The 26,530-nt window shown below is 45.8% G+C and overlaps 1 protein-coding gene across 4 annotated transcripts in view; it reads left to right on the top strand.

The window, feature by feature from the left end:
• kidins220a (kinase D-interacting substrate 220a) overlaps positions 1-25,799 on the top strand; it is an 84,480-nt gene extending 58,681 nt beyond the window's left edge. For 2 of the 4 annotated variants that reach the window (XM_079528278.1, XM_079528279.1), the window contains 11 exons: positions 4,126-4,304; positions 8,160-8,380; positions 11,140-11,259; positions 13,492-13,551; positions 16,463-16,495; positions 18,287-18,409; positions 18,924-19,022; positions 21,015-21,224; positions 22,186-22,407; positions 23,205-23,942; positions 24,313-25,799. In XM_079528278.1, the coding sequence (XP_079384404.1) occupies positions 4,126-4,304; positions 8,160-8,380; positions 11,140-11,259; positions 13,492-13,551; positions 16,463-16,495; positions 18,287-18,409; positions 18,924-19,022; positions 21,015-21,224; positions 22,186-22,407; positions 23,205-23,942; positions 24,313-24,492 (2,185 nt within the window). In that variant the 3' untranslated portion in view covers positions 24,493-25,799. The remainder of the gene's footprint in view (positions 1-4,125; positions 4,305-8,159; positions 8,381-11,139; positions 11,260-13,491; positions 13,552-16,462; positions 16,496-18,286; positions 18,410-18,923; positions 19,023-21,014; positions 21,225-22,185; positions 22,408-23,204; positions 23,943-24,312) is intronic. The other 2 variants (XM_079528280.1, XM_079528281.1) reach the window with 2 other exon arrangements.
• Positions 25,800-26,530: the final 731 nt, after the last annotated feature.

Raw genomic sequence — 26,530 nt, 5'->3', positions numbered from 1 at the left:
TTTTTATCACACTTTCAGAGCTGGCATGTGGGATTGACGTCTGCTATACAATTTACTATACCAGTGGTTCTCAAAGGCTTACATTTCACTCTGAGAGTGTACAAATGGTTCCATGTATACCCTCTCAGAGTTACAGTCCTATGAGGGACTGTGAAGGAATCGGACCGTTGAGAGGGAATCGTGAACCCACCCATCTCGGCCGGTCTCTGCCGAGATGTGACGCGCTCCCACCATCAGGACAGCCAATAAGATGGTGAAACAGTGGTATGAGGGCAGAGCCGGGTGATGTTAATAAGATGGTGAAACAGTAGTATGAGGCTAGAGCCGGGTGATGTTAACCGTTTCCGTACATAGGACGTCGCCACACGTCCTAGGGGTCCCAATCGACGCGTACATCCGACGTCCTCACACGTCCTAGCGCATCCTCAATGATACGGGGCGAGATAAGAATATTCTGAATTTTTTCCTTTTTTTTTATTTGTCAGTTCGCCTTTCGGCTACCGTATGCTACACTCTAGGCAATTGTTAGCTTACCATTGACTTAGCCGTTAGCGCGGCGGAAAGAATGACTCGTCTATCCTAATCCAGGGCGCTCTCCGTGGTGTTGAACGGATCGATATACTGGCGCTTCATTTCTGCTCCTCATCCGTCTCTCCCGCAAAATATGAACGCTTTTTGGATCATATATCGTATAAACTAAAACGATCGCAATGCAAGCTAGCTATGTAAAGTAAACTTTTTTTTAGTGGATTGTTTCCGGGTCATGGGTTTCCGAGTAAAAGCAGCCATGTCTTTCCGGCACCCCAGAGCTCCTATTTTGAAGGACTTCCGGCACTGATTGTGTTAACAAAACGTATTTGTGGATCACACACAGATACTCAGTGATGTCTCGGATGTTTTGTTTTTCTTTCACTGTTATTAATTTTCTCAATTCAATCATGTACCTACCGGTATCTATGTATCTGCTGAAATCTCCAATGTCTTGAGTTCGCAGCATCGATTCAATCTCCACCATTGTTCTTTGAGCCATCCTCAGCTGTGCATTGCAGTATCTGAGCCTCATTGTGTCAGGATTCTGATTGGGTCAATTTTCGGCTCGCTGGCTAGTAAACTAGATTATCTTAGCTATAGCTGCTAGTTCATCAGCAACAACGCGGTGCACACTGATCGCCCCCAGCCCAGAGGCTGACCTCACCTTGGCTTAGCGAGCATGCAGCGGACGGTGGTGATGGTGCTAATCAACCAATCAAGCCACAGAAAGGCCGGCCGTTGTTCGCCCAGTAAAACAGATCAGAGCGGGGGGAAATACCCAGCTAGTCATCCCGGAATTCGCAAAGCATAGCAGCAGATGGGGAAGTAGGGATATACAGGCGTGCATTGTTGTTGCAGTGGAGAGAAGGTTATTGGGATTGATGTGCGGACCGAACTGGGACGGACCCAGTGAGCGAGAGAGATGAAGGGAGAGAGAGAGGAACTGACAGTGGCGGAAAGTAACTAAGTACATTTACTTAACCCATTTAGGCCTGACCTCGAAATTAAAAAAAAATCTTCTAAATCCTCCAGTTTTCTGAAATAAATATTTTCACGATTTAAAAAAAATAGCAGACCTACAAGCTCGTAGCGCGCCACTCGGTGGCGCGCTATGAGCTTGTAGATCTGCTATTTTTCAATAGCTAAATTATAACATAATGTTTAAAACACCAAAAGGGGTTCCCGTCCAAAATGGGTTAAGTACTGTACTTAAGTACAATTTTGAGGCATTTGTACTTTACTTGAGTATTTGCAATTTCCACTACTTTTACTTCTACATCTTCACTACATCTCAGAGGCAAATATTGTACTTTTACTTTTAACTTTAACTTTCACTTCCACTACAGTACATTTATTTGAAAACTGTAGTTACTAATTGCTTTGTAGATTTGATTATCATTACAAAACATACATTGAACACTTCAGCCCTATATACATTTCAGGCCATTTGGAAATAGCCGATCTACAAGCTCACAATGAGTCGCGATGCGACGCATTGTGAGCTTGTAGATCAGCTATTTTCAAAATATTTGTATACATTTGAAAACGTCAAATGGGACATTCTGCATAGTACTTTTTGTACTTTAGGTACATTTGGATGTCAGTACTTTTACTCCATTACATTTTGAATTCTGGACTTTGACTTAGTTGTAATGGAGTAGTTCTACATTGCGGTATTGATACTTTTACTTAACCCATTTTGAGCGGGAACCCCTTTTGGTGGTTACATGCATTATGTTATAATTTAGCTATTGAAAAATAGCAGATCTACAAGCTCATAGCGCGCCACCGAGTGGCGCGCTATGAACTTATAGGTCTGCTATTTTTGAAAAACGTTAAAATGTGCCTCAAATCTTTCAGAAAATTGTCATGATTTAGAAAACATTTCTTTTAAATTTCGACGTCAGGCCTGAATGGGTTAAGTAGAAGTAGAACAATGGAGTACTTTTTCCACCACTGGAGAGAGATGAAGAGAGATGAAGTGGAGGGACTGGAGGGGAGGGAGATGATAAAAAGGACAAACGCCTGCTCTCAGCTCCTCCATCCATCTGATAAGAGTCTGCTGATGAATGGCCCATGTCGTGAATCACTCCCAGTTTCATATTTTCATGTCTGAATGATAGGATTAAGTAGATGTACTGATTGGCTGCCAGGCTAGTTAGTTTGAGTTTGCTTCCCCCTCATATATCTGGCCAAATGTCCCACCGGGCCCTGATGGAGATTTCCTTCTTCAACCTTGTGTGGCTGAAATTGAATTTCCTGTCCCAAAACATGTTGACGCCAATCACTTCAAGCAAGACTGCTACTGTACTCAAATTAGATGATCTGCGTTTCACAATGTGTGTTAGTCTGAAAACACTAGCGGTTCTTGTTGCGTCTCTGTATTGCCAATCTAACATCTATATAACGGAGGAAAACAATTAAAAGGTACATGACCTGAAAGCAGTCGCATCACAAAGCAGTGTTCCTTTATTGAAGTTTATTCCCTTTCTTTAAGAGACTTTTTCTGGCCTTAAGGAAAAACTAAATCACGCAGTCAACGGAACCATTGCGTGTATTTAAAGTTTCCGCAGTTGGACAACTTATTTCAAGCTAACATTAGGCTACACATTATATATGGTTAAGTTATTGAGTGTTAGGCTTTTTTTCATTTTGTACAGTTAATATGTAATGAATGTTGTGTTTTCTGCTGTTTGGAGAGAAAAAGACTAAACAACGCGACATGATGGAACCATGTCTAACCCATTAAGACCGGGAATGCACCTGTGTTGCCTTATAGCTTTTAACCACTTTAATCATTATTTTAAACTTTATAGCTGTTGAAAAATGGTGAAAAAGTGTGCAAAGCTTTGAATATATATTCTTTCCCAGCGAACGTTTTTTTTACTCATATCTTTGCTTCTGGGGTCTCCCTGGAAAACCATATTTTCAGAAGGGGGTCGGCGGCTAATTACATATAATTGGGGTCCTTGACATGAAACAATTTGAGTACCTCTGATATAGAAACGTAGGTTTTTCGGAAAACTGTTAGAAGACATTTGTAGAATCTTGTCTCAGGTGTTAATGGTCTAAACGTGGCCTGTTTACTCAGAGGCCGTGATAACAAACGTTGCCCCTAAACTGTTGCGGCAGCTCATGACGCGCTTCCCCCCCGTCTGCTACTTTAGCTAAATGACTCTGATTGTCATCTTTCTCAGGTTTCCTCCTCTGCTGAGAAAAGATAACATCCCTCGCTCTATCTGTTCCCTAACATCCTCCCCTACATTTCTCTATCTGCCCTTCTCCAAATCCACTTATCTCTCTTCTCTCATGTTGATGATGACCGTTGTGTACCCCCCCACGCACCCCGTAGATATATCTCTGCCATCTCAACAACCGCTCGCTATTTCCTCTTTTTCTATTCTCGTCAGAATGTCACGCTTTGCATTATCAACGATTTTCTATTCTCAAGTCCACCAACCAACCTGATTTCTTTGCTGTAGAAAACATGGTGGCATTGATGTTTCTTGTGCATTTCCCGCTGGCCGCTTGTGTTTTATTAAGATAATGTAACCGTGTCACTTCTAACTCTCTCCCCCATTTCCTCCCATTAAGAATTTCCAAGAACATCCCTGCCACCAAGGATGTGGAGCCCTTACTGGAGATCGACGGAGACATCCGCAGCTTCGAGGTCTTCCTGTCCTCCAGGACGCCCGTCCTCACGGCCCGGGACGTGGAGTTGTTCCTCCCCTGCACCGTCAACCTGGACCCCAAACTCAGGGAGATTATCGCAGGTCCATTACACTTGTCCATGTCCCCCTGTCACACTCGCATTGAGATGATGTTGTGATAACTTAATAACACATGCATACACAGGCATTACATACATGACTTGCACACGCACATGCACGTGCACACATACGCACGCGCACACACACACACACACAGTTCCAAACACTGATCAGAAGAAGGTTACATTACGGTCAAACCAGATACAACTGCTGCACATGCTTATTAACACACAGAGGAAAAAAGATAGCACATTGATGACATACTACTACTTGTCATACTACTATTACCACACACACACACACACACACACACACTACATAATACACAAAATACACATCATTCAACAGCATCATTGAAGCCTTCAACTAATCTGAAGCATGGCATCTTTCTGAAAAGGCTCAATTTGTCTGTAGATGTCACTTTGCCAGTCACCAAGCAAAAATCCCCAAAGAAAGGCCCGTCTTATATTTACAATTATATGATGTAAAAGATTGTTGTTTGCATACTTTAAGGGCTAACTTAATCTAAATCGTTATGTCTTATGTCATGTCTTGAGGTTTTATTTGAACAATGTAAACTAGTAAATGTCCCCACAAAATATGCACCATTCATGATTTGGGATTAATATAATGTTTGGTTGTCGCTGAAGTTTGTCTGGTATGGACAAAGGTTTGATTTATACACACATGAGCTTGTAGATCGGCTATTTTCGGCACACAACACCAATGTGTTTATGAGTATAAATCACCCAATAGGGTCATGGACTTACACAATAACATAGATAGTGGAGCAGACAGCAGAGGGCTGTTGTCTGTGTGATTAGTTGAATTCAGAGCCAACCCACTATGGCAGTTGCATTACTCAAACCAAAAAAATTGCAGAAGTGGCGACTGCTCTTCAAATCGCCCCACTGTACTATGGAAAGCGAACAATTTGTCCGTCAGCCCTAAATAATCAAAGGTCGCGGCAGTTTCAACTGTCGGGTCGCTTGTTTAGTGACAATATGTCTCCCCCCCCGATGCCAATTTTGGGTCCTCTGCTGCATTAGACGTGACAGTATGTGGTCAGGGCCAACACATCCAGTAAGGATGCACCAGTGAGTCACCACCGCCAGTCCTAACAGTGCTGTGCACTGTTGTGCTACAGTACGTCACTGCCTGCTCAGCCTGCACACAGGAGTGTCAATGACACCTAGTGTGATACTGCTGCATCATCGTGTTAGGTGACCGCAGAAAACGCACACATACACACGCACGCGCGAGGGCACACACACACAGGCACATACGCGCACACACACAGACACACCAAGGCCGTTCAGTCGAGCCAAAGTTTAGTCAAAGCGGCCACAGCTGACCAAAGCTCGCAAGCAGACGGCCAGTCTGTAAATATAGGGCTTTGAGGCTAAATGTGCGTAGGTGCATAAATGCTCGCATAAACGTGTTTATTTGTGCGAGTGTGATTGCAAGTGTGCTTGCGTGTGCGTGCGTGCGTGCGTGCGTGCGTGCGTGCGTGCGTGCGTGTGTGTGTGTGCGCGTGCATGCGCGTATGCCTCCGCACACGTTCCCCCAGGGACCGGATGGTGACCAACACTACTGCCCAGTCATCCGTCCCCTCCTCTCTCTCTCTCTCCCCGTGGTCCAGTCCAGTGGCTGCTCGCTCGCTCGGTGCCCAGTGTCCTCACTGTGGGCAGTGCTGTCAGCGATACCCACCCAACGAGCCTGACTCACATCATAAGGCTCCCATTGTGTTCTCCACCGGGCCGGATTGGGTCTCACTCAGCCCGTCATTCAGCAGCCACTTTTATAACCAGGAGACATGCTGGTGCCTGCTCCCATTTCTGGTCCTCGCTCTCTGGCTGGACACACAGACCCACACTGTTCTGTTCTGTCCTGTCTAGGGCTTATTTAAGTTTTATTTGGAGGGGAGCGGTGGGTGGGTGGGTGCTACCAAAGCTCGCGGCTTAGTTCTCTAGTCGGCTCTTCTCAGTGCACAATTGGCTTAGGTGGAAAACAATCGGACAAAGTGTTCGTGAGATGTTCTCTATTAGTTTGCTCTCGAGTAGTCTATTGGTTTATTGTGGCCTGGTCTGTTAGTTTGCACACGGTGGGGATTTATGTTTATGTTCCATATGTTCCATAAGGCTGTCAGGGCATCATCACTCGAATGTTTGTCTACTCTCTGTTCTGTTTGGGATGGAGAGGGACGGTGCATTCGGGTGGTGTAGGAGTAGGGATGGAGAGGGACGGTGCATTCGGGTGGTGTAGGAGTAGGGGTGGTGTGCGTGCGTGGGTGGGAAAGCTGGGTAGGGAGGTACATCTCTGTCGCTGCTTTAGTGACTCCTACAGGCTCAACTCGACTCAAATTATTTTTTAGAGCACATATTACGACCAATGGTCAACCAAAGGTTTAAAACAGGAAAAACACATGCGGAAATTAACAATAAAAGAACAAGACGGGCAATAAAACAAAGGGAAACCGATCAGCACAAGGAAACACAACATAAATGCATGACAAAATATGAAGAGGAAAATAAAAATAAAAGCAATAAAATAAAATAAAAGCAATTACCAAGCTACACAAAATATACCATCAAGCATTGGCGAAGGCCACACAGTGAAGAAATTAGTCTTTGGTGGTAATTTAACCCATTCTGGACAGGAACCCCTTTTGGTGTTTTAAGCATTATGTTATACTTAAGCTATTGAAAAAGTATAACAAGCTCATAGCTTGTAGATCTGCTATTTTTGAAAAATCTTGAAAATGTGGCGCAAATCTTTGAATATATATTCTTTCAGAGCGATCGTTTTTAACTCAAATATTTACTTCTGGGGGGGGGGGGGCCCTGAAACAACATATTTTCAGATGGGGGGTCGGTGGCCAATTACATATAATTGTCGGGGTCCTTAACATGAAATATTGAGCACCACTGATATAGAAACATAGGTATTTCAGAAAACTGTCAGGATTTCGAAGACCTTTTTTAAATTTCGACGTCAGGCCTAAGGCCTCTAATGAGGGGGCAGAGCGAACATGGAAGGATAGGCCGTTCCAGAGTTTATACTAGGGCCGGCCGCTGCAAAGGCCCGGTCACCTCGGTCCGGTTAGTTCAGCAGGGAGCAGAGTTGGGATGCATTGCTTGTTCCTGCCTGTGTTTATTCCTCCCGATGACGCCTAGGATTGGGACCTGGAACCGGTTACTTTTCAGACCCGGAACCATTTCTGGAACCGTTTTTTTTATCACACCGTCGACGTCTGCTATACATTTACCATAACAGTGGTTCTTTAACGTTTTAATTTTACTCTGAGAGTGTACAAATGGAACCAAATGGACCCATTAAAGGCAACCGGTAAGGAATCGGACAGAACCGGAATCGTTAAAATTCTAAAGGTTCCCAACCCTAGTGAGGTTCCCACTCACTGTCAGGTGAAGAGAAGTGGCTGGTGATGTCACGTGTATCGGAGTGGTTGTTTACACCCTCCCATTAGGGGTCGGCGATGACGGGAGCGACGACATGGGAGAATTGGGAATTGTCATTGCGAATAAAAGAATTTGGAGAAAATGTAAAAATGTATCAAAAGATAAAAAGAGACTTAAGAGGACATGTTCTTTCCTGTCGTATTCCCCAAAGTGCCGTAAGAATCAAGAGAACGTGTCATTTTTGATATGCATTATTCTCTACAGATTATCTGCTGTTTGAACCGAGCAGACATGATGACGAAGTAAGACTAAATATGCACTGAGTGGGTGGATCTGAAAGGTCTTTATAGTCATGGCCAAGGCTTGTTCCCCCCTCAGCATCACAAATCAAAACATTTCTCTCTAACTCTCTCTCTCTCTGTCTCTGTCTCTCTCTCAGACGTGCGTGCGGCCAGGGAGCAGATGAACATGGGAGGACTGACCTATCCCACGCTGCCCATGCAGGAGGCGGCGGGGCCCCGCCCCCAGTCGGGCTACTCTGCCGCCGTGGCCTGCTCGCCAACGGGCTCCTTCTCCAGCGGCGTGCTGCCTCCTCCCCTGCAGCCGCACAGCGCCTACTTCAGCGGCATGACCGGGCCGCAGCACCCCTTCTACAACCGGGTGAGACAGACAGACAGACCGGACGCCGTCGCCCCCAGTCCGTCCTACGTATCGGTCACGTTGAGACAGACAGACCGGACGCCGTCGCCCCCAGTCCGTCCTACGTATAGACAGACAGACCGGACGCCGTCGCCCCCAGTCCGTCCTACGTATCGGTCACGTTGAGACAGACAGACCGGATGCCGTCGCCCCCAGTCCGTCCTACGTATCGGTCACGTTGAGACAGACAGACCGGATGCCGTCGCCCCCAGTCCGTCCTACGTATCGGTCACGTTGAGCTAATTTACGTATCTGACGTTCCAAATATCACGTGTCCATGTGGGCTAACGACACCGCGTTAATAGGTTGTCCGATATTGTCTTGAGATGATCTTGTACTCCAGTGGTTCTCAACCTGTGTGTCGGGACCCCCCACCGGTGTGGTACACGGGTGACAGTGACCCCCCCACCGGTGTGGTACACGGGTGACCCCCCCACCGGTGTGGTACACGGGTGACCCCCCCACCGGTGTGGTACACGTGTGACCCCCCACCGGTGTGGTACACGTGTGACCCCCCACCGGTGTGGTACACGGGTGACCCCCCCCACCGGTGTGGTACACGGGTGACCCCCCCCACCGGTGTGGTACACGGGTGACCCCCCCACCGGTGTGGTACACGGGTGACCCCCCCACCGGTGTGGTACACGTGTGACCCCCCACCGGTGTGGTACACGTGTGACCCCCCACCGGTGTGGTACACGGGTGACCCCCCCACCGGTGTGGTACACGTGTGACCCCCCACCGGTGTGGTACACGTGTGACCCCCCACCGGTGTGGTACACGGGTGACCCCCCCACCGGTGTGGTACACGGGTGACCCCCCCCACCGGTGTGGTACACGTGTGACCCCCCACCGGTGTGGTACACGTGTGACCCCCCACCGGTGTGGTACACGTGTGACCCCCCACCGGTGTGGTACACGTGTGACCCCCCACCGGTGTGGTACACGTGTGACCCCCCACCGGTGTGGTACACGGGTGACCCCCCCACCGGTGTGGTACACGGGTGACCCCCCCCACCGGTGTGGTACACGGGTGACCCCCCCACCGGTGTGGTACACGGGTGACAGTGAATTGACAATAAGGACGTTAAAGACCTTTTCAACCCCCTTATGGCTATTGACGTAATTGACGTAATGAATCAAAAAAGCCATCATAACCGTTGACGTAAATGACGTTTTATTCCCTATAATCGGGGGCTTAATGTAGCAAAATGTAACAACCTTTAGCTTGTTTGGCCGATGTAATCTACCTAAAACCGGCCGAAATCCTCGCGTGCACACTCTCACACGCACGTGCGCGGTCTTTATGTGCATCGCTGCGTAATATGCGATATTTGGGGCTTGATTAGAGCTTAATTTGACTTAGTTATTAAAATAAACGATGATAGCTTAGCATCCCGGACATCTGACTGTGTAACACAGTGGAGAAAACTAGCGGATGTTGTGATCACGTGGACAGGAAATGACATCGCCAGATTCGCTCTATTTGGTCAAAATCGGCATAATGGTGAAGTTACTGCCACCATCAGGATTGGGTATAATACTATAGGATTACCGTGTTAGAATGAGATATAGTGTGTATGTCACGGATTTTTCTATTGGCATTAAAATGACGAATTAAACATATGAATAGTGCAGGTAGAAGGCACAATCCACTGTTAATTAGGGTGGCCATAAGAGGGTTAAACCTCACAAAAATAATACGAAAAAAGGAAAAGTATAAAGACCATTACTGCATCGAAATAATCAACAAACCATAAAATCTAAATACACAAACAATTTGAAAATAGCCGATGGCGTTTGCGAGGCGTTGTGAGCTTGTAGAACGGCTATGGAAGCAAGTCAAACTAAATTGAATCCCCCAACTCCTACATTCCAAGTGCTTCACCATCAGGGTGAGGGGCTCTCCAGTTCAAATGGGATTATTTTGGGGTTGTCGCGGCCTGAAAAGGTTGAGAACCACAGTCACAGAAACAGACGAAAACACTTGTTCTTCCAACTAAACGACGACTGGTTTCAGCGTCTAGTTCCAGCTATAGGAGCCATTATGTCGCAGCTCAGTGTTTTCACACAACCACACACAGCCGTACTGTCAACATAACGGTACATCTAGAGCAGCCAGAATGTTTTGGCACTTGCAATAAGTAGGGTGTTTCCATAACTACCGCCTCACTTTACCTCCGCTGGAAGAAAGAAAAGGTTGGCAATTTAAGAATTTACATTTTCTCAGACTTTATTCTCTGTGTGTGTGTGCGTGTGTGTGTGCATGTGTGCGTGCGTGCGTGCGTGCGTGCGTGCGCGCTCGAGAGAGAGACCTCCCTCATATGATTTTATATGATTTTCATTCCATTGTGTTTTTTTAATCCCGTCTCCTCTCCTTCCCTCTCTCCTCTCCTTCCCTCTCTCCTCTCCCCTGCCCTCTCCTCTCCCCTCCCCTCCTCTCCTCTCCCATCTCCTCCCCTCCTCTCTATTCTATTTTCCTCTCCTCTATTCTCTTCTCCCCTCCTCTCCTCTCCCCTCCTCTCCCATCTCCCCCCTCCTCTCCTCCATTCTCCTCTCCCATCCCCTCCCCTCCTCTCTATTCTATTGTCCTCTCCTTTATTCTCCTCTTCTCTACTCTCCCCTCCCTTTCTCTCCCATCCTCTCCTCTATCCTCCTCTCCCCTCCTCTCCTCTCCCTTTCTCTCCCGTCCTCTCCTCTCTTCCCCTCTCTCTTCATAGCCTTATTTCCCCCAGCATGTGTATCATCTGCCCAGGCATTACCCCCACCATGTCCCCTCCACCTACTCCCGCCCCTACATTAAAGCACTGGGCCATCCTAAGGACAACACCAGTGGACTTGTAAGTACACAACCCACAGTAGCGTTGGCCTAACCACATCTGTCTTGTAGTAGCTGCTCACGGTAGTTGTAGTTCATTGTCAGTTGTGTTAACTGTGGTAGCTGTATGCAGTGGACTGGAACGTAAACAGGGACACCTACTGTACTTTAGTGCAATTTTGAGGTCTTTCTTTACTCCGCTACATCTGAGGGGCAAATATTGTACTTTTACTCCACTACAATTATTTGAAAACTTTCGTTACTTTGTAGATTTTTTATTATTATTATTATTATTATTATTATTACTAAACATACATTAACCTCTTCTGCCCTATATAGCCCTATTTGAAAAACACTAGATCTGCTATTTTCAAAGGAGTTGTGTACATTTTATACATTTGAAAACTTGTGAATGATACATGGTGCATAATGAGTACTTTCTACTTTTGGTACCTTTGAGTACATTTTGATACCAGTACCTTTGCAGTTATTACTCAAGTAGATTTTGTACTTGTAACAGAGTATTTCCACATTGCAGTATTGATACTAAAAAGTGAGTACTTTTCCCACCACTGGTTGTATGTGACCACAACATTGACACAAACTCGGTCACATCTTGAACAAATTGAGCTCGTCATTTTCATCTTGGAGTAAGAAAGTTGGAGGAATGTTCCTGAGCGTCAACAGTTTAGCAACCGTGTTAAAGAGTATTCTGACACCATCGCTGTCCTTCTGCTATATTATCTCTTCCTAAGTTCCTCCTTACCTACATTCATCCCATAATCCCTTTCTTCTTAAAGGGCTTTATTGGCATGAGAAAACATACGTTTACATTGCCAAAGCAAAAAAATGCGGAACAATACAATCAAAACAAAATGGATGTACAATTGAAAGTCAGAATCTCCAATAAATCAATTTCTATGCACCAAGATCACTTGATGCAGATAGATACAAGTGGCAGCGGTGGCCGAACGGATAGCGGAGCGGTCTTTATACCGGAAGGTCGCCAGTTCGAATCAGTGGTCCGACACGTTAAAATTACCACCGTTGAAGTGCCCTTGAACAAGGCATTGAACCACTATGATGAAATGTAGTTCTATGAGCAGGGCCTGGCTGGAAACAAGTTCTTGAGCTTAGCCCAGATACCCTGGGTAAATATAGTAATCATTTCATTTCATTTCATACATGAATGCATACAGGAATATTCTCTCTCTCTCTACTCTCTCTCTCTCCCCCCGTGTCATTATTTTATTCATTATTGTTTGGTATACAAACGTTGGCACCATTAACAGAAAAGAACATGGCGTTTCTATCTATTGAGGTCAATGGAGAAGTGTTTCCTCAAGCTGTATAGTCCATTTCCCATCATGAAAGGCGGGTTGGGGGTTGACACTAAGTGGGGGTTGGGGGTTGACACCCTGTAAGTGTTAACTCCTCTGCCCAGCCCCACTTCCCTGACCAGACTTTTGTACCTCGTGGTTTTTATTTAAAATTCCAACCCCTCCGTCTTTTCCCATTTTTGATTTTCTCCCACATTTAATCATTATGGCAATTCTCCATGTATTTGCTGTCATTGCCAGCCCTTACGGTTGGTCATGTGGACAGTGGTGGAAAGTAACTGCCCACCACTGCAGGGGGGGAGGGGTGTCCCCAGATGATTAGCTTAATGTGCAACATTGTTATCTCACTCAACAGTAAACAAACCAACATACAGTATATGTGTACACAGGGTATCTGTACATTTTAAGTTACCATTTTATGACGTATAAGACCTTTTTAACACCAAATTGGCAACAATGTCAAATATTACATAAGAATGAGGCAAACACAATATTCATCCGTGGAACCGAGTCGAACTAAAATGCAATGCCTACAATTCCAAGTGCTTGTCATGGTTGGTGGGGGGTGCCCACCCACCCCAGATCAAATAGGATTTATTTTGGGGTTGAAAAGTTTGACAGCCCTTGTTCACTGTTCTTTACTGGGCTGTGTGGTGCTTGTCATCAGAGCCCACACTGAGAAGCTGCCAGCGTACTTTCTATTAGTCTTTGCAGTCACAAACCCAAGCGTCCCTGCCATGACCCCATCCTTCTGCACATGACCTTGTCTGTGGTGGAAAGTAACCAAGTACATTTACTAAAGTACAACTTTGAGGTATTTGTACTTCATATTGCAGCGTTGATACTTTTACTTAAGTAAAAAAAAACATGTGAGTATTTTTTCCACCACTGGTCCTTGTCTGTACCCACATCAGGATGTTATTGCAGAGGACGCCAGAGAAGGCCTCCCCTCCTGCCCCTCTGACCCTTCCATGGTAACCTGGTCTGACCACGGGCTGATTAACAGGCTTGGCTACGCACCCGCAAACAGTACCGAAGCGTTTTGTTGAAGGACGACGCCTAGCCACTCCCCTTTTCTGGCTGTGTGTGTAGACCAGTGGTTCAATCTCAACCTTCCAGGTGGTTCCCAGCTAAATGATGGAGAGTTGGTAACCAAATGGACCCTTGTATAGATCTTTAGCTCTTGAGAGCGTAAAATGCGTCAATTCGCGCTCTCAAGCGTTAAATTATCGTTAAACATCTGCATTACTTAATTTAGAAGACAATTCGAGACTGTAGAAGAATTGTTATTTTGATCGTTTGCCTGTTATCTCTCCTCTGGTGCCACATCAATACAGTGTGGAATTGTGGACAAAATCTTATCCAACTACTACAAAATATTCAACATTTTCGGTCTGAGAGGCTGAATCTGGTGGTCCGTGACCGTGGCTCAAATGCAGAATAAATGGACATTGACGTGAAAAGGGTTGAAACCACTGAGGTAGACCATTGGCGTTCCGTTAACAAACCAACGCATGCAATATATAATGCACTTCCTGTGCATGAGCACACTGCATACGGATACGAACGCTGCATCCGCATGCCGTCGAGACCTGAAGACCTGTTTGAGGATGCGCGCCGAGGCATACCGATGAGATTCTCTGCTCGCGTTGATTGCCTGTTGTTGCAGAACAGAGACGCTATTTTAACCCGGTGTGATTGCAATGCAGAGGGAAGCGCTAACCGCAGAGAAAACGGCAGCATCTCATCGGCAAACGCAGCAACAAAAAAAAGGCCAAATGAAATGTATACTACATAATGATTGGAGTTATTTCTGACGTTGATTGTAGATCGTTAAACCATGGAGCACCTCAGGAATGTACACTACAGGCTCTTTTGGGGGGGGGGGGGGGGGGCAGAACCCACTTCTCCATCAAATTGACATAGTCATACAATATGTAGCACACACACACACACACTCCATCCATTCATCTCTCCTGAAGACACAGCACTCTATCATAGTTATTGGAGACACAAGTTGCTGAAGCACTCAGGTCGATTTCTACACGTGAGTCAAAGCTCAGGACTGTGTTGTCCTAATAACCATTCAGACACTTCTCACACCACTCCCTGCCTCACAATGCAGCTTGTTGCCAGCAAGCCTTCAGAAGGATGGATATGAAAGATTAAGCAACGATTAACGTGTGTACAGTGTGTCCTCTCACTCTGTCTCTCTTTCTCCACATATCTCCCTTCCTTCCTCCCTTCGCCCATCTCTTTTCCATGCGCCTTTTTCCTTTCTTTATACCTTCCTCCTCCTCCTTTCCTCTTCCCCCATCTTGTCTCACTGTGTGTTTATTTTATCCCTCCGTGGTGAGTCGTGACCCTGTACTGTACTGTACTTTTATCAGCCTACTCAAATATTTGACGTATTATTTCAACGAACGGTAGTGGCGCGGCGTATCACTTTTGGTCCGCACATTGTTTCCGTCTTTTTGTGTGTGTGTCTGTGTGTACGCCCTTTTCTGTCTGTAGTATTTTCCTGTGTGTGTGCGTGTGCGTGTGTGTGTGTGTGTGTGTGTGTGTGTGTGTGTGTGTGCGTGCGTGTGTGTACGCTTGCACATTTGTGGGGTCTACGTGCATCCGCGAGGGTCTTTGTATATACATCGGGCCTAGCCCAGTGTAATTGCCTAGCTGATATAAGCATGAGCATGGATTCCTCGGGCTGGTGGGATTATCATCACAGAGCGCGGTGGGGTTGGCACCACACACACACACACACACACACACAGACGTAGTCACAATGAGCCCAGCGCTAGCAGAGCTTATCTCCTCTGCTGAGACGCTTCCTCCCTTGCAGAGCTCTGTTTCCTCTTTCCCTCCTTCGTCTGCCCGGCCCTCAGCTCGGCCCAGCTGTAATTACAGCCTTATCACACACACACACACACTCACACTCGCGCACACACACTTACAGGGAGGGTTCACATGCACCGCGCGCACACATGCACGCTATAAACCCACACTCTAGACATTGACACTCTTTTTACGCAGCCCGTTCTCAGAAGAACACACACTCGCAGTGTGAATAGAGCGGTAGTATTTAAGGCTTTCTCCGAATTGGAACTTCTGCTTCTCTTCCCTTGCAGCCAGGCCCGGGCGAGAGATGTCTCATTCCCTTTGCTCTCTCTGTCTTTGCACTCGGTCCCTTTCCTGTCTATCACCGTGTCCCTTGTTCACTCACACTCTCACGGTGTCTATCTACTCTTCTACTGTTTTCCCGTCTGCAAAAGAGTGAGCTTCTGTGAAAGCTCGGCGCAAATGCAGAGTTCCCCAAATGATGTTTTCTATGATTTTGCTGTTACTGAGATTTGACCAATTGTATTATTATTTTTTATCTTGACCTTTGACCTTCTCAACCCAAACGTTAATCATCCAAGCCTGATCATTTCCAACAAGTTCCATGAAAATCGGCACGTCCATTGTTGAGTTATTTCTTTCACAGACAAACAGTTACACAGACAGACATGGGCAATGCCCTGCTATGTACGACATATTGTGTAAAATGTCTACGTGTAATGATTGTTCCCCCAATGGGCCTCTTCTTCCAATCTTCACCCTGCTCAGCCTGCTGGCTGGATGACAGCCTTCCCACTCCCTGCTGTGTAACAGATAAATGTGCTATATCTGACCCGATGTCACTGTCTCTCCATGTGTGCCAATGTCCTACCCATGTCTGTCTGTCTGTCTGTCCGTCAGTCTTACTTACTCTCTCTTGATGTCCGTATATCTGCTTTTCTTTAAGCGGGCGGAGACCCAACTTATAGGCTTTTAGCTTTGACGTCCGTCTATCATTCATGTCTTGACACTACCTGCCTGTCTGCCTCTCTTTGTCTCCCCGTTTCAAAGCAGTTAAGGTTGCTGCCTTTCAAAGCCAAACAGGTACACCACGTGGTTCCTACGGCCATGCTGTAGAACCTTCCCTCCACCATCCTTCACCTCTACTAGACCCCAGCACTAACACTTCCTTGTTCATCATTACCTGGCATGCTGTAGGAAGAGACACTAATGTAGATTTTAGAGCACTGGTTCTCAACGCGGGGTCCGGGGACCCCCAGGGGTCCTTGAGTGTTTTCCAGGGGGTCCCCAGCTAAAGGATTGATAGTTACGTTAACACTGTGTGTTTTACAGTGTAGATTGGTGTTCCACAGAGGTTCTGTGGCCTAATTTAAAGATCCAGTTTTCTTTTCCTACGTTTAAAAGATCCCTGGCAAATAAGACAAATAGGCCTTAATACATTATAAATAATTGAGTGGCTGAAACTTTTTGAATACATTTTAAAACAAACAAAGAAATCTAAGAAATTCCATAAATAAAAGAATAAATTTAAGAAGTAGTGAAAATAGATGATCTACAAGCTGTGGTTGTAGATCTGCTATTTTCACTAGTTTGGGTCCCGGGCAACGGGAACTACTGGCCTAATGCATATCAAACTGGGGGTCCATGAAATGAAAAGGGTTGATTGACGACCACTGATGTATCCCCTATACCGTAGAAATCCCTGCCAAATATAGCAGTGTGAGAACCAGACGCCTAGCATAGAAACGTTCCAGTATAAACCTTTACATTACACATTGGCTACAGAGATGGTATTGGCGGTTGGCTCTGTGGTGTGGAGATGTTTATTTTCTCTGTAACAAGCCATCGCAGCGAGTATACAAGTGTTGGAGCGCACAAGTCTGCCCCATAAGTCCTGCTGTTGTTCCCTCCCTCGAGTTCACAAACAAGGCTAAAGCTCAGCCACGGTCGGAAGCCAAGTGGGGCTGCTAATATGGGTGGTAGTGGTGGGGCGGGGGGGTTCAAATGAAAGGGTGGGAGGGAAAGAAAGAAAGAAAGAGCATGAGAAGGAGACTGGTTTAAGGAAAGGGGAGGAATGCGAGAGGAAGGGAGTGAGGGAAGGAAGGAAGGAGTGAAAGCGAAAGGAAGCTGGCTGGCGAGGGCTCAGGGGTGTGGGTGGTGGTGGTGGTGGGGGGGGGGGGGGGGGGGGGGGAATTGGGGTGGGACGAGTACAAACGGAGGAAAGGAGAAAGTGAAGAGGTGAAAGTAAGAGTGAGGGGGGGGGGGGGGGGTAAACCTTGTTTAGCTTCCGTGTCAGTGGGCAGAATGGTGGGCTTTCTGTCTGAGGCCTCAGAGAGAGAGAGAGAGAGAGAGAGAGACAGCATCAACAGTCAACACACCATGGGTATTAGCCAGCTTAAGCGTCTAGCTGTTCAGCAGTGGCTGCAGTCAGCTGCCCATCACAGACTAGCAGTCGCCGGCCTCTGTGCGTTGCACAAACACTCTCACGGTGCTTAAATATACACGGCGAGTAGAGGAGTGGTGCAACGCGCTATATTTTGGACAGGATGGCAGGTGTTTACCTTGACGCCATGCTTTGTGTGACTGATACTCAAGAGTTACAGTTTGGGCTCCAGTGGTTTTGTGCCTCGCGGGTAACTGCTCTGCACATCACATCACATCTTCACCGTGACTTGTTGCCGGGGGTTTTGCCCTCATTAAAATCGCACGGAATGATGGGTTGCTCTAACAGTCTTAACATTTGTATGCTAACTGTGTGTGAGCTTTGAAGTGGTAGCCCTAACCACCTTCCCTAATGTCTCTCAGTTGTGTTTGTATTCTAATGGGGTGCGTGTGTGTGTATGTGTGTGTGTGCGCGTGTGTGTGCATGTGCAGGTCTCTGGCGCCCCGGTGGCACTGCTCTGCTCTCTGAACACAGATGCAGTGTGCGAGCGTCTCCGACAACTGGATGGCATGGACCCCAGCATGCTGCCTCAGTACACCTCCACTGTAAAGAAGGTACGGTACTGCAGCAGTGAGTGGTTCCACAACTTTTCAGGTCGAGAGACCCAAAAGAGAGATTAGGCATCTGCCCGGCCGGGACCCCAGACTAGTGAAAACAGCAGATCTGTGAACTTGTATATCGGCCATTTTCACCACTACTTTAAAAAAAAAAAATACCCTCTATACTTGACCAAACTGACCTGTAAAGAGCGCATTTGGTTTCTTTCACTTTACACAAATTGATTTGCCGAAAATAGCCGATCTACAAGCTCGGCTATGTTTGGAGAGCGTGTGTCTCCCCCCCCCCCCCCCCCCCCCCCCAGAATAGGGATGCTGCTGGGGGTTCAAGTGGTTTAACAAATGTGGCGTTTTAAGTTTTACGCCTATTTTGATTATCGCGGTAATATTGTTAATCGCAATTATTTTTGCCATAATGATCGTGACATGTAATTTTAATTTCGGCCCATCCCTAATTTCATTGCAATGGGCGATGAGTCACTCAGTGCTTTTTTCCGTCCACTGTCTGCAGGCCAACGTGAATGGCAGAGTGCTGTCCCAGTGCAACCTGGACGAACTGAAGAAGGAGATGGACATGAACTTTGGAGACTGGCAGCTCTTCAGGGCAATGGTGACACAGAGTTGACCCCCTATTTTAGACAATATTTGATTAGGAAAGATGAGGGTGTGTGTGTGTGGGGGGGGGGGGGGGGTTGTGGGTTAGTGCTGCAACTATCAATTCCTTAATTAATCTATTGATTACTGTTTTGGTTCATGAAATCATCCAAAAGTATTAAAGAAGAAATTAGCTATTTTATTATGTATTTTCTTTTTAGATGTACAAGCAAAAATAGCTGATATAAAAGCTCACAGTGCGTCACTTCATGCCACGCTGTGAGCTTGTACATCTGCTATTTTTGAGTGGCCAATGCAAAACAATCTAAAATTACGCTGATGCTTTCCGGGTTTTAATGGGTTAACCTCATTGCCTCCCTTCTTAATATACTACATTTTACAATATGCTTAATAAGCTGGTCAGGACCTGTAAAAAAAAAAAGAACTCCGTCTAAAAGAAATAAGCCGCATATAGACGCTAAGGGAAAACGTCCATCCTGCATTGACAGCAGTAACAACCATCTTACCAAATTGATCTCGCTGATCTTCCCTAAAGTCTTCAAAACCAATTTAGTTGCACCATCCATGCTGCAGAGGCACAAGGCATACTAACTACACGGCCGGGGGATCTAGCGGCATTCCATTTTGATTCATGTTCTACTAGGGGAAATAAAATAAAACAAATGTCATTTTGAGCTCTGCTGAGATATTGGGATAGGAGATGTTATAATCCTTAATACGAGAAGGGCCTCGGTGGGCTGGGGACGGGGACGATGCTCAGGGCTGGCCAGGCTCAAATCACTAACACATGTTAGCCAGCAGTGTTGCCAGCATTTTGCGATAGAAATAAGCAAGCAGGTCGATGAAAACGAGCCCAAAAGAAGCAACTAGCCTATATGCCAAATTTAAAACCTATATACATCGGCTATTTTCAAAATTATTATTGAAAAAAGTGACAAAATATTGTGGAATATTTTTTGAAACATTTTAACAACACAAATCTGGTATACATTTTCAGATGTGAGTCAGTGTCCAAATACATTATTCATTTGGTGGTCCTTGACATGAAAATATTTTAGAACTACTGGTTTAAACAGCATTAGGAAGCAAGCCCAAATAAGTAACTAAACAAGCGCATCTACCAATGTTTAACAAGCAACTTCACAGAAAAACAAGCCCATTGTTTATAATAAGCGGACATGGCAACACTGGTAGCCAGCTCCACTTCATCACAGTCTGTTTGCACTCCTAATACTGCATACATAGAGTCCTGGATAAAACCGCTACACATGTTTTTATTTCATGTCATCACTGTCTGGGTTTTTTTTCTCCCATAAATGAATCCCTATATTTGAAAAATGCTATTAATAATACTATTATACTATTAATGGCATGCCCAAAAATATGGACATCAGGTTTAAATTGGTCTGTCTCTGGGTTCTATAAATATCGAATCAATAAAAAGTATTAACAAGAGCTTGTGACTAAATAATAACTACATTGGATCCGTCCAGTGTAGTAGTGAAGTAGTCTACAGCCATCATATGTGTAGCTGGTATGGCTGCAGCAGCAGTGGTCTTAACTCTGGGCATGATGTAGGTCTCCAAGTGCTGACCAGTGTTGTGTTGCCAGGATGCAGCCAGCACAGCCATCTGGTTCAAGATGGCCGACTGATATCTGGATGAAGGGAGGTTATTGTCAGAGAGGAGCAGACAGCTCAATAGCTCTACTTAAGGAATCACTCTCGCTTCTCCTTTGAAAAGCACATGCTGGTGTTGTTGTTTGTATCGTTGTCTAGCACACTACTGGGCGTGTGTGTCATGCACTTGTAAAAAACGTGTTTAGCCTTGACTCTCTGACCCAAAACAAAGATATAGATACTCACTCCTGGAAAACATAGGATCATGATCTCTGATAACATCCTGCAGCATAGCCAATACACTTCTCTGTCCTACTCGGTGTCTAGCTGTATAGCGTCCACTATTAACTCCCGCTTCCCTGTCTTTAGGTGAATGAGCTGCGGCATGCTGAGAGCCAGGCTCTGCTTCAGGATGAGTCGAGGGCCGCCAGCGAGCAAGGCAGCCACGGGGAGCCCAGCAGACGGTCCGGGGCTCTACAGCACGACGCAGCTGCCTTTAGCCTTAACCTCAGCTTTGAGGAGCTCAGCGGAGCCGGGCTGGAGGAGCCTCCCAGACAGAACAGCAACCCACAATGGCCGGTCAGTAGTTTAGCACTGATTCTGCACCGTAGTAGCACGGACACGTGCCAAGATGTGATGAGAGATCTGCGTACGCCGACGCATAGCATGACTATTTCTGTGCTAGCGTTTAGCGGTACCGCCCAGAATCACAAAGGCACACAGTGTACACAACCCTCAAACTGTCACATGGTCACATGTCCTCTGCTGCCAGCACCTGTTTAGCTATAGCGTTGGCGACATCAGTGGTTTTTCATTAGCATGTGGTTATAGCTGAGCAGAGAATAGAGCAGGGGAAGCTTGTTCTTTATTGTTCCTCACTTTACAAACAAACACACTACACTACACCACACATGAACCAAACTTAGAATTGTCAAGGTGCCTCGGATTAGTTATTTTCATCTACACCCTCGCCCAACTGGCAAGGAATGGAAAAACAAGGACATAGTCATATAGACTTTTACTCCTGCTAGACTCTTTCTACTTCACTGTGTGACCTCTTATTGTGATTGGTTGACAACACAAACCATACAAGAGTTAAAAAAAAAAAAAAAAATGGATCAAGGGCTTCTTTGTCCAGCACTGGATTGAAGTCAGTACAATCGCCATTTCCAGTGTGTCCAGTCATTATTCTCATATACAACAGACAACACACCCTGCACCAGTACACGCGATGCTTATTCCAAACTACAATGCGTCGCAATGCGACACATTGTGAGCTTGTAGATCGGCTATTTTCAAAAAATAATCTTTATACATTTGAAATGTTTAAATGGGACATTCTGCACAATGAGTACTTTTACTTTTGGTACTTTAATTACATTTTGATACCAATACTATTGTACTTTTACTCAAGTAAAGTTTGCATAGCAGACTTTTACCTAACATAGTACTCCGACATTACAGTATTGATACTTTTACGTAAAAAAAAATGTGAATACTTTTTCCACCACTGAATGTGACTTCCCTCCTGTCCGATCAGGCTACAAACCACCGTACCTCGAGCATGAACAGCCTCAACTCCCAGGAATCCTCCAATGACATCTGTAAGCTGACGGACAAGCAGCAGTCAGAGTACCATGACGCCTACAGGGAGTACATCGCTCAGATGACCCAGCTGGACATGTCCGGCAGCGGGGGAGAGAGGCCCGTCCAGCCCCACCCGGGACAATTCCTTCAGACCATCGGCTCGGATGACAAAGCAGTGGGTGGACGTTCTAGATTAGTGGTTGCCAAGCTTTTTAAACCCGTGACCCAAAGCAGAAATTAGATATTCGCCCGGGACCGAAACTAGTGAAAATAGCCGATCTACAAGCTCACAATGCGTCCCTTCGCGCTGCGTTGTGAGCTTGTAGATCGGCTATTTTCACTACTTCTTAAATATTTATGGAATTTCTCAGATTTTTCTTTCATTTCTTCATGAAGTTACTTTTTAGAAAATGTTGTGAAATAATAATAATTAAAAACCAAATGTAGGAAACAACAACTAAGGGGACCCATAACAATGTGTTTGTGACCCATAAATGGGTCCCGACCCAGTGTTTGGGAAACGGTGTCCTAGATTGCTCTGTTGATTTACACCACCGATAGCAGTTGCGGTTAAGTCCAAATGCAGTATTGTGACTACAAAATGACTACCAGGTGTAATTTACTTTACGATGTCTAATTAAAGACATCTAGTAATGGTTCTGCTGTCAGGGCCAGGGCGTGAGTTTCCAGAAGCATGTCATGTTGTTCTAAGACAAAGTATGTTCTCTCACTGGCTTATGATAACCTTAGGAGTAGTGTCACATTCACCAAACCTGTCACAGAGCAAGGCTCTTACAGTAGGCGTGAGAATAGAAGAGCACAGCTTCCTTACTTTCATATTTTCTTAATTTCTTCTAGTTTGAACACACTCTTTTCCCCCTATTGATACACTGAGCAAAAACAATGTTGAAATGAGATTAGAGGATGCTTTATATCTTTGCATTCTTCTCACTGAGTCCTCCCACTTCCCAGGCCAAAGATGGTGCCGACCAAGACAGTCGCAAGTCCTTCCCCAAGAGAGTTTCCAAGCCTGGTGACACTACAGACTTCTCGTCTGGTGCGGATGCCCTGGACCCCATCAGTGAAGAGGATGAGAAGCAGGACCACAGCATCTCCAGGACCCCGGGCTCCAGGGTTAAGACAGCTGGCTTGCATTATCACAAGATGCCCAGCGATGAAGACTCGGGCTCAGAGGAGGCCGACAACACCACCCCTCTCCTCCACAAAGAGGCTCGAGCCGGCCCTCCGTCAGCCCACAGGGCCTCCCAGCCCACGGGGCTACTGGCCAAGCCGGGCCTCCTCGCCGACATCCTCCAGGACAAGGAGGACTCGTCCAACTCCGGGATGCGGTCTGGAGATAGTTCGTCGGACCGGTCCTTGGAGGAGGCGGACGAGGACGCCGACGCAGAGCGAGACGTGGAGAAAGCCGGCTGTGTGATGGAGCTGGAGCTGGAGGGCCTGGTGAAGAAGAGAGGCGTCCTTCCCAGCAGCCTGAGTGGCCTGCAGGACAGCACGGTGGCGCGCATGTCCATCTGCTCTGAGGCGCCGTCCGAGGCCAGCCTGATGGCCAGCAGCCCCGACGAGGGCTGGCTGCCCGGCGGGCTCGGCAACCTCAACCGCTCTGCCAGCAACGCCACCCTCGACAACGACAACAGCAACAGCTCCAACAACGCCACCTCCAACAACACCAACACCAACAACAGCCAGCAGGTAGGGTTAATTTCGTCGGCTAGAACTACGACGAGAAATGTTAGTATTTCTTCATTGACGAAAACTAAATAAAAAACAAGCTATGGTGACTAAAGCTCACAACGCATCATGCGACGCGTTGTGTAGATGGGCTATTTTCAGCAAAGTGTCAAATCAGCCATTACGACACCGTCAAGGCCCGCTAAAATACATTTTAAACGACTAAATCAACTGCAGATTTACTCGACTAAAATCATATGATATTTAGTCGACTAAAAACTAGACTAGCGCTAAAACATTGCTGATGACAAAAATGTGACAAAAACTAAACTCAGTTTTACTCAAAGGACTGACTAAAACTAACTAAATCAAACTTTGCTGTCACAAACAGCACTGCCAGCAGGCGTTCGTCCCCGACGACGCAGAGTGCACCACCTCCGCCCTGGACACCACCCCGCTGCCGATCATCATCAGCCCCGGCTCCGGAAGCACCACCGCGGCCGTCACCGTCCACCACAACCAGAACCTGAGGACCATCAGCCTGGGCGAGGAGAGGGAGAGCATCCTGTGAGAAGGCCGTGAAGGGAAGGGAAGGCGCCAGGTCTTCACTGTAAGCCACTGTTTACCAAACAGTGGGGTCGGGAGCCATTTTTTTGGTCGCGGACACATTCGTTTTTGGTTCCTACATTTGGTTTTTAATTATTATTTCAAAACATTTTCAAAAAACATTCCCAAAAAAGCTAAACTTTTCCTGAATGAATAACAAAATCCAAAGATTGTTTTTCAGTAATGTTGTGAAGAAATGAAAGAAAACTCATAAGAATTTAGAACAAATATTGAAGTGAAAATAGTCGATCTGCCAGCTCACAACGTGGAGCGAAGCGTCACGTTGTGAGCTTGTAGATCTGCTATTTTCACTAGTTTGGGTCCTGGGCGAATATCCAATTTTTGCTTTGGGTCACGGGCTGAAAAGTTGGGGAACCACTGCACTATGCTGTCCTACCAAACAAATAAGGTAATTTTAGTTCATACAGGTCGGTTCTGTTATAGAGGTTGTCGTTGTTGTTCTAGTAGTTGTTGTTGTTGATGATGATGGTGTTGTTGTGACATGTTACCAAAACTAGAGGCCGTTGCAGACCGGCTATTGCAAAGATTTAGAATAGATGTGTTAATGCACTTGACGTGAAGACGAGATAGCAAATGTTTCTGTGAATTAAGGAAACGCACCCCTTGCCCGTGATACAAAAAAGCTTTAATACTTGGCTATCAAGAAAACAGCCATGCTTAAAACGACAAAAGAAAACGACAAACAAACATGCATCTCAGGATACTTTTATAAATGGATTTGTAATTTGATGTGTTGAGAATTTGAAGTCAACTCGGAATTGCTCTCTTTCAATGGAGTACTTTCTACTATTACTGTTTGTGGCCTTTTGCAGTTCCATATTCCTGGATAATTGTACTTGCGGGCTGTGCTGTTGTGTGAGTGATGTTTTGTTTACGTGTGAATGCTGTGCTGTGTGACAATGGGGTGTTTAGTACTACAGTTGTGTGAGTCACTGTTGTGTGCATCATGGAATGTAAGAGTAAGATTTGGCTGCTATAGGTCTGTTCTCCAAAATACAAAAACAAAAAAAGAATTGCTATGTTACTGGAGCTGTATTTAGGTCCTATTGTGCTGTGATGTGTTTGACAGTTGGAGGGAATGGTCATGTGAAAAGTAGTGATGTACTGTATTGTGAAATGCAGTTGTTGTGATAGAAGAGAAGTTGCATGCGCATGGATCCAAAGTTGTGATAGTGGTTTTTTTCCTCCAAAGTAGGTCTACCTTTTGTGATACAATGTTTTGTGAACCAATAAATTGGCTATTTAACTTGACATCCATCTCGTCTCCTCACTGTTGTAGTCGGATATAGCTTTGATAAACACTAAAAATCTTGGCTGGATTTTTTCATTGTATGCAAAAAGCCAAGATTGTGTTTACAATTGAACTGCCTGCTGAAGGTGCCTTTTCAATATTTAATGTGTGATTTGTTATGCAGCCAGTCTGCTGGAGTACTATTATTCACAACTTTAATATCAATATTTAGCTCGGTATGCAATTGTTTGCTGCGTAGTTTTAAAATCAAATGCATCTGCACAAATGTGTCAGATGGAGCGGTGTTTGTCGACACTAATAACTTCGGCCGATAGGTGGCACACCGTCCATGCAAAGAAACCCGCTGTAGGATGGAGACGGTGACAAGACCTGTTAATGTAGTTGCAAATGACCATGGCAGGAACTTCAGCTTGTAGGGTAGAGATACTTGACACATGCGCTTAATTACTGACACCACCGCGTAAACTACGTGTTCTAATAACCCTACATGATCTGGTGGTCCATGGCAGTGTTAAAGCAGTAGCCTATTGATCCAGAGCAGTTTATACAGCTATGATTTTATGCCAGCAAATACCCAGTCTTAATTAGGACTATAAAGACAGTTGCAAGATTTGGCTTTTGATCTTGAACTTGAACTGGTAGTGAACTACATTTAGCGATATGAAAGCCTATGTCCGATAGTCAGAATTATAGCCCAATGCTTACAACTACTGACTCAGGCCGTCACGGT

Source organism: Electrona antarctica (genome assembly GCF_951216825.1).
Source record: "Electrona antarctica genome assembly, chromosome: 18".
NCBI lineage: Eukaryota > Metazoa > Chordata > Actinopteri > Myctophiformes > Myctophidae > Electrona > Electrona antarctica.
Note: the sequence above shows the minus strand (reverse complement) of the source record. Positions and strands in the feature narration are given on the sequence as shown.